The sequence below is a fragment of the Oryzias latipes genome, chromosome 4 (assembly GCF_002234675.1).
Source record: "Oryzias latipes chromosome 4, ASM223467v1".
In the NCBI taxonomy this organism is placed as follows: Eukaryota; Metazoa; Chordata; class Actinopteri; order Beloniformes; family Adrianichthyidae; genus Oryzias; species Oryzias latipes.
Window position 1 is genome coordinate 21,530,938 of NC_019862.2, and position 13,897 is coordinate 21,544,834.

General features: G+C 41.1%; 1 protein-coding gene across 1 annotated transcript; it reads left to right on the forward strand.

The window, feature by feature from the left end:
• Positions 1-7,120: 7,120 nt before the first annotated feature.
• LOC101165969 (insulin-like growth factor-binding protein 1) lies at positions 7,121-9,476 on the forward strand. Its single transcript, XM_023954395.1, has 4 exons — positions 7,121-7,669; positions 7,785-7,948; positions 8,135-8,263; positions 8,353-9,476. The coding sequence occupies exons 1-4, from the start codon at positions 7,285-7,287 to the stop codon at positions 8,461-8,463; spliced, it is 789 nt and encodes a 262-aa protein (XP_023810163.1). The 5' UTR covers positions 7,121-7,284; the 3' UTR covers positions 8,464-9,476.
• Positions 9,477-13,897: the final 4,421 nt, after the last annotated feature.

Here is a 13,897-nt window from a genome sequence, read left to right on the forward strand (position 1 = left end):
TGAACTCCCTAGGAGTGAACACAATTAACACACTTTATGTTGCAGGTTTACACATTTATGGCTATTTCTGATCAAATCACTATGTTTTATTTAGAAATCAAACTCCAATTATTTTTTGATCTATATAAAGTGTTCCCAGTGCTCTTTTATTAATTATGATTATGCTGTTTTTAGCCAAATATTTAAAAAAAAGTTCATTAGAAACTCTACTCTGAGTTGTAGTCAGGACTGTTGGCACGGTTTAGTTTAGTTTGAGCATCATGAGGTTGAGATCAGAACACGCCGCAGGTTCGGGTCCTCTAAACATCTGAAGGGCCTGTAAAGCTGCTCCACATCTCCCAGTGTAAACCTCAAAGTGTGTTTGCGTCTGCCTGTGCATCATTCACACAGGTGCCAGCGCTTTCCCGCAGGCGTGTGTCATACATCTCTGTTTTCCCCCTTTCCTGTATCGTGGACCACCATCTCCCCCCCTCCACACGCCTTAAAAGGCAAAAGTTTGAATTGCGAGTTAGCAGTTGGCGTGAGCGGACTCTCTGTTTTCAGCAAAGGTAAACATTCCAGTCTTGGGACGTTCAATGCCAAACGCCGTTTGATCTCCTCACCATGTGACGCTTCGCAAAAACAAGCCCTGCAGCGGGGGCTGGGCATTTTTTTCAGAGGTGGAGTCTGCTGTGTTTTTGAGAAAGCGTGGGCCTTCCCCCCCTCTGACCTGAGATAACTCCGTTTTGTTTTCCGCCTCTCTGATCCGACAGAAAAACCTGTCGGCTCACACATGTGGCTCCTCAATGAGAATACCTCGCATGTTTTAATGCTTCACGTCTGTCCCGCTTCGCATCAAGCTGCTAATTAGGCCGCGATCCCATGCTCTGCTGCGTAGCCATGCCAGGCCGTGTCGTACCACAAACGGTGGGAGCCGAGCACTTTAAAAGTTATTTTTAAAGCGTTTAGGTTAGAGGAGCTTCTTCGATTTAAGAGATTTTCTCTCAGCAGCTCTTAGGCCACACTCTCCCACAGACCCTGACGTCACAGTGGAGCTGAAGACACACTAAAAACCGTCTGACTGCAGTCATAAAATGAAATGTTTTAAAGCTTAACCAGCTTTAAAACCATTTTTTTCTTTAGTTTCAAGTTTCAAGCTCGTTTTTTCTTGTCTGGTTTCAGAATAAGAGTCCGACTTGCAGTGGAAATGCTGATATATTTATTTTTACATTTTTTGAACAAGCAAGCTATTAACCTGCTTCTATGTTCTGTCATTAAAGAGAAAGCATGCATTCGCAGTTCTTTTTATTTTTAAAATACACCATTTTAATGTTGCATTCTTTGCTTGGGAGTCCAGAGCAGGGGCCTCAAAGACTCCTATGGCTGCAGGAGCCAACGTCAGTTTGAAAGAGTCTTTGTGCACTTGTGATCAATTAGAGTTTTGCGTGTCTCGGCATGATGTAGACGTACAGCAATTATCAAGTCTGTGGTTAAAAGTAAAAATTCTGACATGTTTTGTAGGTTTCCATGACGACAAAGTGAGATACAGTGAGTCAAGGCCGACAGAGGACGAAAGCGAAGACCAGTCGGTCGAGTCCGGAATAGTCATTAATCAAACACTGGATGTGGGTTTGGTGCCTCCATTGTTCCATCCTGTCTGACACTGAATAACATTGAGGATTTTTGAGAGATTATACCTCAGATGAGGGATTATTTCCTGCTGGTTATCTGCTAGATAAAGAATGTTTTAGAACTTTCAGTGGTCTCTATAAGAAGATCTGACCACATCGCTGTACCCCTAATGAAGAGTCGGTCAAACTCATTAAATGTTTGAGCTCACGACTGCCCCCAGTTTTGGGTTGCCGGTCCAATTATGTGAACCCAAATTCCTATCATTGCACCGGAAAGCAAAAGATTTCTTTGTTGACCTGAACTTTTCACTGCTGTCGTTAAGCAGTGTGTGATGGGTGGGGGTCATACATGTCTTTAGTGGGGTGGTACCTAACCTCAGTTCACTTTAATGTAAAACTGTCCAACTTTACAAAACTCCTTTTGCATCTGAGGTTAGTGGAAATCTCCACTAGACAACCGGAAAGCCAACAAACAGGGGGAAAAAGCTTTAATTGGTGTCTGTACACTTTGTTTTTGTTCATATTTCTGATGTAAAAATTAAGTCAAATATACATAAAAAACTCACCTGCAGCCATCAATTAGTTTATGAGCACAATAAGAATTTGTGGCCACAAAATATCACTAATGATGTTATTATCGTAGATGGATAAATACACCATGTCACTAAAACGATGTGCACCACAATGTCCTGTTTAAATGTCTCTCCAAAATGACGACTCCATGTAACGTCAGGCTTCTTAGAATGCATTTGTCTCTCATTTCCATCCTAAAGTAAACCTCAATCATATTGTCTCTGTCCATCAAGTAGCTTTGCTCTATATCCTGCTTTTCTTACCTAACAGCCCACAAATTATGACACTTAATTCAGCAGCATATTTTGTTTGCATTGTAATTATGTTGTGGCCATGAATAAAATATTTTTTTACCATGTTTTGACTATTTTGTGGCTACAATTTATTTGTTATTTTTTATACCATGTCACCAGACAGACTCCTCCTTATCTTTGTACAAATATTAGCTAATCTATAGATCACATGAGTTGGCATGACTCTTTTATATTTATCTGTGAAATTAATTGGCATTAAATTCTTGAATGAATTCTTTTTCTTTTTCTTTTAACAGTTTTCATTTACTTTTGCTATCATGTTTTTTCTTCTGTTAGGTTTATGGCAACAAATTTTCAAAATTGATCACGAGTGAATTTACTTGGAAAAAGTGAAAAAGAGTTGTGGTCTTTACGTGAAAATTCCACGTATCACGAATAAACCACGTAAAAACTACAGAAGAAGTACGAATAAACCACGCAAAGAATGCGTAAATTAACCTAGAACATGAACCGTGCGTGATTACTGCCGGGTTATATGCAATATAATAGTCATTTGTGCATTATTAACACAATTTTTACGTGATATGTGTGTGCCGTACATGCGATATAAAAGTTATACATCAGTGGTATATGCATGAAAACTCCGTCAGACACACATGGAACGGATGTGAAAAGCCAAATTTGCATTTGCATCTTGTAAAAATTATGCACAATCGCACCAGATTTACATAATAATTGCCTATAAACTACATAAAATACACGTGAACTGTGTAATTCTCAAGCAACCAAAAACATTCAACAGTTCAAAATCAAATACGTGTTGGTTGAATCCCTCGACGGAAATCTGCGCACATCGACGAATGACGAATGCAAAAAACACTCAATTACGTAGATCACGCATAGATCACGAAAGAACATAATGTCATATGTGGAAAACATGCAAATGGTACGTAGTGGCTGTGTGACACGGCCTTGAAATCATTTTGATAAAATGCATCAAAACTAAGTAATGTATTTGTGTTAATGTCAGAGTTATTTCCATTGTTACTAGGAAGATTCTCTGTAGTCATGGAAACAAATTTAATCAGCGATCGCTTGTGTTTGTTTTTAGTCAGAACAAATATCTTAATGGTCTTCCTGTGTTTCGGGGTCATCATTATGACAGCCCTGACAGATTATGCTGTAACTACCATTAAGACCTGTTTACCATGACGCTGCCGTGTTTATTATTTGCTTTTTGGCCTCCTCAGAAACGTAAAGTACAAAAAAACATGTACCGAAGGGCTGAGTGACGATAAGGCTCCCTGTTGTTGTAACTCATTAAAGGACTTCCTGTTCAGTGAGAGTGAGCAAAAACACACAACACCGGCGCGTCCTTTAGAAAAAAAAAAATTTTGGGGGGGGGGGACGGGGGGTTCTTTTAGGCTTCCCATAAAACGTAACAGTCATACCCGAAACATGTAAACAGATCTGAGAGGAAACCTTTCAGCATCTAAACACTGTGCGAGGATCTCAAACAAGTTGAGTCCTGCACCACGCATGATCCATCAAACCAGGAAATATTCGTTTTAGGATCTCTTTTCCAAAGAAATCCATGCTTACAATTGATCGTCAGCAGGTGCAGGTTTCTATGAATAACGGAGGTTTATTTTTTGGTTTGGCATGAAGCAGGCACGTTTGTAAAAAGAAAAAAAACAAGAAAATACAGAAGCACCCCAACACTGAGAGAAGACATGTCTACTTAAGAGTCAATATTATTCAGCATAATTCGCCGGCACGATAAGTCGCACTTGATAGCCTTAATTTGATTTAAAAAACAACAACAATGTGCCTTATAATCAGAAGCTCCTTATATATGGATTGATTCTGGTTGTGTTTATTGATGTGAAAACGACGTTGAGAGGTACACTGTGCTCTGTCAAAATGTCGGATGGATTTTTTTTACAAGTTGCAAGTGGTTTGTGAATACGCTAACACGGCTAACATGTTTTTCAATCCAGGTAGGAAGTACCCGCTGGTTCCAAAAATCCCATTGACTTCTATAGAGAAAGAAACACCTATAACTCAGTCAGAATAACCATTCTTGATCTGATACCTTTTTTTATTTTATTTTTCGTTAGATTTTTTACTGTAATGAAGGTTATACAAGTTATAAACCGGCCAATCGGATGCCTGAATAAAAGCATGCCTCAAACATTCAAAACGTTTGACTGACAGATTGTCCCGCGCCCGCTTTCAATGAAAGGGGTATGAACTTCCAACAAGCTCACTCCTGATTGGCGACAGTAGTTGACATAGAAACCTCAGGCCGACTCGGACCCATCATTGCTTACTGTCGTTGTCTGGCTCCAACTGACGGCGTCTGTATTGCAGATATTTGGCGACGGAATAGACTTTGAAGTAAGTAACACTCACTCCTGTTTTCATATGCAGTCAATACAAAAACAGGTGAAGATCAAATAACGAAATGTGTGTTTGAGAAGTTCAGCTAAATGTTAATAGTCAAAATTAAACATTCAAGGTCAGTTTTCAGGCAATACACAACACAAAACACATCTTAGGAAAATAAATGAACCTTTGTATTAAGAAAAATGTCTTTCTTGCAAGAAAAATAATCTTATTAAGAAAGTTTTCAGTGGTAAAATTATCTCAATTTAAAAAAACATGTCTTAGTGACTAGATTTTCTATTTTAAGAGAAACTCTTGACCATTTTTCCTACCTCAGTGGCAGATTTTTGGTTTAGTTCTCCAATTTTTGGATCTATTGTAAAATCGCTCCCAGTGGTTTTTTAATTATGATTATGCCGCTTTTTAGCCAAAATCTAAAATCAAGTTCCAGGACATACTTTCTGTAAGTATTAGTTGATTTGAACACGCCTCTGAATTGTGGGCAGGACTGTTGGCGCAGAGTAAGCCTGTCCAAACTTCCCATTATCTGTTTATTTACGTGTTCTCCCGCTAGCTTACAGCCACCGATACCCCTAGTCTAACATTACTGGTGCAACTACATGGCGAGAAGTACTGCGGCTGTCATGGATCTATTTGTCTAAAAGAATACCCAGAAATATAATTTTAAGCTTAATTTTGTCATATATATCATCTATCTTCAGAAAAAGGCCACAAAAAAATGTTAAAACACAATTTTCATTGGAGTGGGGCTTTAAGGAAAATATTTCACATTCAGAATTCTTTCATTTGTTTCTGGGGGGACTGTTTTGGCTGTGCAGCGCCCCCTAAGGGGCATCTCTTGTAAGTGTAGGATGCTTCTATGTAAAGGAGTTTTCTCTCAGTGGTACATTGTGAAACCAAAGCACACCTTCTGTGTTTTTTCCACCCAATAAAGCTTTAACATCCTGAGCTTTGGAGCAGCTCCCCCCCCCCGCCCCCACACACACCTCCACCCTGATTTGGCATCTTTAGGTCAAGTGGAAAATTCAACCAACTTCCCGTTTGCCATAACTATGAAACCATTCATAAAAAGAAGACATGTTCTCCCTCACCTTTCCCCGTTGCCCTCCAGTTTAACCTGCACTACAGGTGTGTGACTCATCATCATCATCCTCATCATCTCACCTGGAGACACCTGCGTCTTCCGTTGAGGGGGCGAAAAGCAGCACATGCAGGATCAACGGAAGCTTCCCGATGCCCCGGGGCGGCGGAAGAGCGGGGCATCAGTGCAATCAGATGATGCAATCCCACAACGCGGTTACGTGCGGGAGCACGACACCATGCAGACCGTTGCGTCAGAAAAAAACCAAACAAACAAACACGGGTGCAATTCATTAAAACGTGACGTGACAATGAATCAGATTTTTTTTTTACAATAACTGGGACATTTTTGTGCATGGGCTGCGACCGGGAGTGGGTGGGGGTTAATGGCGGGACACTCCAACCCTCGGCGAGTGGGAATGAGAGAAACGTGTCTGTGGTCATGTCAGGCTGATCCGATTCCTATTATTACCCCAAGAAGAAAAAAAAAAGGGGGGGGGGGCAATTAAAACAGGACATCTCCTGAGAGGAGTCCAAAAGCTGGCTGGAGCGCACGCATACCACGGTCCTGAGATGACCCCCCCCCCCCCTCCAGAAAAACAAAAACTCATTTTGGAGCAGCTATTTTTGTAACTTAGGGCTCATTGTCCTTCCGCGGAGCTTGATCATGTCGCGCCAGGAGCCCTTTGCGCGCAACGTGGGCGTGCGTAATTTGCGCAAATTATGCCCAAAACTCTCCATTATTTCCTGGATCTATTTGTTTTTGTTTTAAATATGTTTGTATATTGAGGCAGGGGGACATATAATCTCATATAAATTGACACTGAATTCAGGGACTGCCCCAAAATGAACTTATTAATTGATTATTTAAAAAAAATAAAGACGCGTGCAGATCATCCACTCCTCTGAAGCTTTTGGAAGCAGAGGGTTTTGTTAACTGGTAAACCAGTTAAAAAGTAGCACCCTAGTGAGGAATAAGGGGGGAGGGGGTGATCGCAACATCAAACACTGGTGTCGTCACCCGTAGGTCGTACGTGCCAAGTGCCCGCCTGCTCCAAAATAAATATTGACGTGATAGATAGTTGTATTCAAATGAGCGGCATGACCGGACGCGAGCGGGCCAATCAGAGCGCACTGTCTCATTACACCTTCTTTTCAGAAATCATTCATAACGCCGATGCGTCAAACAGTCATAGAGGGCCGGCTATAAATACGGCTGTGCGCGGCGCAGAGTTAGACATTTCTCTAAGATCCAAGGAAAAGGCAGCACAGTGCCGCGGGGAATCTGACCGGCTCCTTCATCTGATCACTCCGTCTGACCTGCTCTCCGATCCATATTCCACGCTGAGTGTCTTATCATGCCGGCAATGGCTGGATTACATGTGAGGCGCGTCGTGGTGGCGGCGCTGTGCTGCGCTGCGCTCGCCGCGGTCACGCTGGGGTCCCCCATGGTGGGGCCAGAGCCGTTCCGCTGTGCACCGTGCACCCCGGAGCGGCTGAGCCAGTGCCCCGCGGTGGCGCCCGGATGCGCAGAGGTGCTGCGGGAGCCCGGTTGCGGATGCTGCCTCGCCTGCGCGCTGAAGCGCGGGGAGATGTGCGGGATCTACACGGCGCCGTGCGGCTCCGGACTCAAGTGCACCCCAAGACCCGACGACCCCCGGCCGCTGCACTCCCTGACCCGCGGACAGGCCGTGTGCGCGGAGGTGACCGTGCAGGAGCCCATCCCGGAGCTCCAGACGCAAGGTAGGCCCCGTGATTCCACCCCCTCCTCCTCCTCTTCCCCCCTTTCCTCTTCACTGCTGCACCTTTGCGCTTCATTCCATCTTCTTACTCATCTTCCTTCACGTCCCTCCATCAGATCAGGAAGAGTCGGAGGCGGAGATGGACAACACAGCCGGCATCCCGGACACCGGCCTCTACCTCGCCGGTCTCAGTAAACCCTACGACCCGCGCGCGGCCGCAGACGCCCAGGAGAGCATGAAAGCCAAACTCATCGCCATCCGCAAGATCTTCCCTGAGCAAGTAAGTGCTTTGGTCTTCCTAAAAGCGCGCCTTTCCAAAACTTTTGGGGGAAGATTTGGGAGATAGGTGGATGAGCCACAAGGGGGAGCACGTGCGCTTTTTAAAAATTTTTAAACAGTAAAAAAAAACTGCTGTAGTGTTGCTGCCAGCAGATCCCACACTTATTCGGCCTCTTCCATCAAACAGGGTCCCTGTCTCCTGGAGCTGCAGACCGCCATGGAAAAAATAGCCAAATCCCAGCAAAAAGCTGGGGACAAATTGACCAGATTCTACCTCCCAAACTGCGACAAGCGCGGCTTCTACAAACCCAAGCAGGTTGGTCTGAGGTTCAAACAGCTCTGACAGTGAGGGTGATGGATATCAGCCATCTAAATGTCTTGTTTCCTTTCTCTTCACCTCTGCAGTGTGATTCCTCTCTGGATGGCCAGAGGGGTCCCTGCTGGTGCGTCAACTCCTGGAATGGCAAGAAGATTTTAGGTTCCACCGACCTGCCTGCAGATGCCGAGTGTCCTTAAAAGAGAAAGAAAAAACAAGAACAAAAGAAGAAGAAAGAAGCCACTGATTTAACCTTTTTTTGGTTTATTTAATAAGCTTTGTCTATGTTTGATTCAGGTACACTGTCCATGTGAGACGGGGGTCCCAGCCACCCCGAAACCCCTTCATTCCTTTATCCTGCACCCGTCCCAAAGAGAAAAAAAATCTATTTTGTTTGTTCTGAAAAGGAGATTTTATATTGATGCGTTTATTTCTACTCTTCAGTCTTATTTATTTTAGTGCATTTTATTTGGTATTTGTAATTATTCACGAGTATTTATATCTTTTTTTTTGCCTTTTTGTTATTTTTTTAAATATTATTTTTAAGCATGTATAAAGTGTATATATGGATTTTGGCCCTGAGAAACTCTGCTTTTAAGTTGCTCTGCCCTTATGGAGTTGTTTCTAGGTTTTGGTTTGTGACAAACCAAGAAAGATAAAGAAAAAAAAAAGCACTGAGTGACCAAAAGTCATTAATGATTCTTTTTTTAGCCATTGTTTCCTTCTGTTACATTGTTAGCCTTTATTTCCTCATGCGATACATCAGCTGCCGTTGGTCGATACAAAACTCCTCTTAGAGAATCCTCTGCAGGCTCAGAAAACATTTCCCATGCTTCCATGGGGCTGCAGATACAGATAGGCACAGGAAGGTGGCCGCTCACTGTGCCACCTCTCAAACGGGTATTTCTACATGTACCTACCTCCGATATTTACATGTCTGCTGCCAGTAGTGTTGCTGTGTCTGTTGGGAAACAAACAAGATTTGCTACTTTGACACCTTCTCTATATAGGCCAAGAACACATGACCACAAAAAGCGGGCGCCACAGTGAGCTGAGGCGGCTCTGCTACATGCTGCTGTTGGGGGAGAGAATTGTTGTTTGTGTGAGTCGATTCCAAAGTGGCTAACAGCTCACTTGTGTGTATGTACACTTTTGTAACTGAGATGTAATGTAAGAAATAAGTGATATATTTAATAAAAACAATAGCCTCATGCTCATTGTGTTTTTTATTTTAACTTTCTGTACACATAAATTGTTTAAACAAGAAAACATATGAAAAAAGCCCACAAATATGTAAATATTTGATGCTATGGATTAAATTCTTGGTGGTGTCATTTATAAGGTTCCAATATAGATAAATACGGGCTTTAAAGTGGCACATCAGTGGCCTCTGGTGGAACCCAAGAGTATAACCTTTCTAAAAATAAAAATCCACAAAATAAATCAACAAAATGTTTATCTGACACATTTAAATATTACGGTGGCCCTGAAGGGCCAATCACACCAACAGATCACTCAACACAAAAACATGTTAAAGTTCAAGTAAAAAAGCAGAACAAATAATAATAAAAAACAACATCATATTCTAGAAATCAAAATAAAATCCCCCCCAAATGATTAAACTATGTGGGGGAAAAAGTGATTTTTGAAAATCAAAATGAAATGTAGGTACTCTGGGAAATCACTGATTCAAGGATGATGTTTTTTTTTTTTTAATGTGTGCATACTATTTATTAAAATATCAGTAAAGAGCATCTCCAGTGTCATTTCAAGCCACATAACATGCAGTTGAAATAATGGACAAAAGTCATCGTCCAATCAGTAATCAGCAAAGTTTGCAATCAGCCATTAACCATGTCAGTAATGTTAGCAATGGAATGTTAAAAAGCGAAACAAAGAAACCAGAAAATGTAGGTACTATGGGACATTTGCTGATTGATTTGATTTGATTTTATTGATTTATTTCAAACATTGTAGTCAAAGCAATAAATAATTTACACATATTTATCAAACTCATTACAGAAATGATGAAATGCATAGATTAAAAAGACAGAAAATAAAACAAAACACAAACCTCATTTGAATCACATTTGCTTAATTAAATACAGTGATCATTAACTGAAGTATAAGTAGAGTTTGATTTATTGCTTGAAAAGGAGTGGGAAGAAGATGATGATGACACCTGTCCATCATTTCAACCTAAAATGAATTGGCATGAAGTGATACTGGATATCATCATCTAATCAGCAACGTCCCATCGTTCCTACTGGATATCATCATCTAATCAGCAACGTCCCATTGCTCCTACCATAGATCATTTTGTAACATTTCATTTTGATTTCTGGAAATTTCTTTTGTTTTCCCAAACATTTCATTCTTATTTCGTGTCATTTATTTTGATTTCTAAATGTAAATGTTATTTTTCTCTTTTGTATTTTGCTTTTTTAATTGATCTATAACATTTTTTTTGCGTTGAGTGATTTGTTGGTTTGATTTGCCCTTCAGGGTCACCGTCGTCAAAAACCCAAAGCTGCTTCCTTCCCCTCTTCCTACCTCACTTTACCACTTAGCATGTTGAAAAAAACTGAGATGCAAGAGTTGCTACTTGAAAAATATGATGATTCCCTGATAGTACAAGAAAAATATAAAAAGTGCTTTGAATAAAGTTCAAAAGAATAAACCTGCCAGAACAGAAATGCCTTTATTTCCACATTGAACCATCGAAGTGTATACATTTTTGGCAGATTTGTGCATTTCAATGCTGTCTTCTGTTTAGTTTTCAGTAAAGTGGCTAAAAACATCAGGAGGAAGACTAAAGCTTCATCAGGAGTCCAAATCTCACATTTTTCACTTCAGCGTATTTGCATGCTGTGTTATCGCAGCGATCTAAAGTGGAAGGTGCTGCTCTAACTTTAGCCGGTGGCTCGCACCGCTCAGCCCTGCCGTTTGACCCGCTCTTTGTTTGTCTTGGTCGGGCACAGGAATTTGCCCTAACCTCTAGTGCCCACTGCCAGCCTCCCTGGCACCACCAGATTTATTTTTGTTCTTCACAAATTGAACCCTTGCTTCATCCATATTAACACATTCCAAGACTGAGGCGAGCCTGATTGCAGGAGGAGGAGGAGGAGGAGGATATCTTTGCCTCCATAGATGATCAGCTGCATGCGTTAGGAGGAAAGAAACACACACACAAAAAAACAACACACGGACATCTTTAAATGTGTTCACTTTTTATTTAAAAAAAAAAGACATTAAATACAAATTATATCTTGATTGAAAATCATTACCTTTCTTGGAGAAAGTCATAGCTGTAAAGTTTGTACCATGAAAAGCTTGAATCAAGACAAAAATCTTAAAATGACAAATATGATACAGTTACCCGTGATCAGAGAGGGGACCAAAAGGAAAAAAAACAAATGAAAAATAAGTGACATAACTGAACTGTGACCCTGGCTTTCTGCAGTAACACATGCAGGATGGCTGGGTTTGCATGGAGAGAACCCGATCCAGTGACCTACGGTAACCTGGAGCGGCCAAACTGAGACGGGCCCGGCGGGCACAGAGGTTACTGCTGACAGACAGTTCTTTTATTTAAAAAAAAACAAAACAAAAACAAAATCATTCATTAGTGATTATATTACCCCAAAACACAATGAATTATAAAGACTTTGCTGTGCAATCACTGAATTGTTCAAAGGAGAACCTAGTTTGGATCAGCTTATAACTCTTTCATAGATAAATAATTTTTATTTTTAAGTACTGTACATGATGTCTGATCAGACACATAGCTGGCCAAGAAATACCACTAAGAATAATAATAAATTTATAATAATAATATATAAAAGACAAACATACAAATATTAGGGAGGGGATAGCTTAATCAGATTTCATGCATGTTCCTCCCCCTGCATCAAGTCTTTGAATGGATGGGTTGTAGTAGCACCAACAGACTGGTCAGAAGTTGCTGCTAGCTATCAGGAAGCCAATCTCACACTACTGAGCAACCAGGCAGGCCTTTTTTTCCTCTTTCCCATCAGCATTCTCTCCGCGTTTCAAGTCTTTACACAGGATGCAAGAGAGCGTTGGGCAGGAAGCTCAAAGGGAGGGGGGAAAGAAAGGATCACACCTCCCTCCACGAGACCCCCCGCCAGTTGTGTGAATGCATATTTTTGGTGCTTTGTCCACCTTGTGGAGATTTGTTGACATTTGATCACACGAGATGCTTTTTTTTTCTTTTTCTTAAAGACTATCAACAGGAAAATAAAATAGTTGCACTGAATGGAAACCATTCCAGAGGGAGGTGGTGGTGTTGTTGGGGAGGGTGGGGTGTCAGAAGTCCTGGTGTAGCTTTTTTTTTTTTCCTCCTTGCGTTTCAGACTGTTTCATCTGGCATTACCTCTGAGCACAGGTATGCAGATGCAGACAGGTCCAATTGTCTTTAACTGCATGCATTGACGAGTAGCAGCTAAAGTGCTTTAAGTGCTTGTGCTTGAAGCATAGGGGCAGCCGGCACCTGCGACGGGGCGAGACGGTCACACCGGGCTCGCCCCGTTCAAACAAGCCGACACCAGGTTGCACCATTGACAGGAAGAGAGGCGGAGGTGGCAGGATGCTGGAGGACAGGATTAGGCACAGACGTGGGGTTAAGACAAAGCGGAGGACAAAAAAAAAACAACCAAAAAGGACGGATGGGGCTCCATTGTATAAGAACAAAGACAGCCGTCAAAGAAAATTGGACCAAATCTATCTAATTATCTTTAGGCTAACAGGGTGTTTTGTTGGTAGTTTTGCTTTTGGCATCAACACAACTTCAACCTCAAAGCCCTAATAACAGTTTTGAATTTTTGTTTTGTTTTTGTCGTGTGGACCATTGCCTAAATTCCAGACTGGGTTTTTTTTAAAGTCACGTTTGGGTCAAGCATTTACTAAATATTAGCATTAAAGAGAAAATAGAGCCCAACGGTGGAAAAATCACAAAGTGTTGCTAACTTAAGGTTTTGCTAGCAGTGCACTCAAGCCTCACCTCTATAGCTACATTTCAATGGTTTATTGTGGAAAGGATTTTCCAAATTTAGGTTCAAACGGAAGCATTAAAAAAATTAGAGGAAATATTTTAAATGTATCTTACTGTTGGGCATCATGGGAGGACATTAAGTACGTTTTTTTTTTAGCTTTAGCAAGGATTTTATTATTACTATTTTTTGTCTTTTACTTTAGCTGGAAATAAAAAAAAATTATAAGACATTACGACAAAATGATCCACCTGTGAACGCCCAATTCATATTATAAAATCTTTTGCACATGTTTATAAAAAAACAGTACACTATCTGATGTCAGGCAAGTTTTTAGGCTAAACTTTAACAAACAAAAACAGTTAGCTTTAGCTGATTCAGTCTGACCTTAGTTTAAAGACATTAGCTCAATATTAGCTTGGTTGTGGTTTTCATGTTTTGAAGCAACTGAATAAACGAGCAATTCATTCAATAAACAAGATTTAAAGGGTCTATATCATGCTAAATCAGTTTGAGTTTTTAAGTCTATAATAATGTTAATTCTTCAAGAACAACAACCCCAAAGTGGTATTTTCATCCATTCACGCAGAGTATCCTCTAAAAAAATTGCGATCTCAGGTTC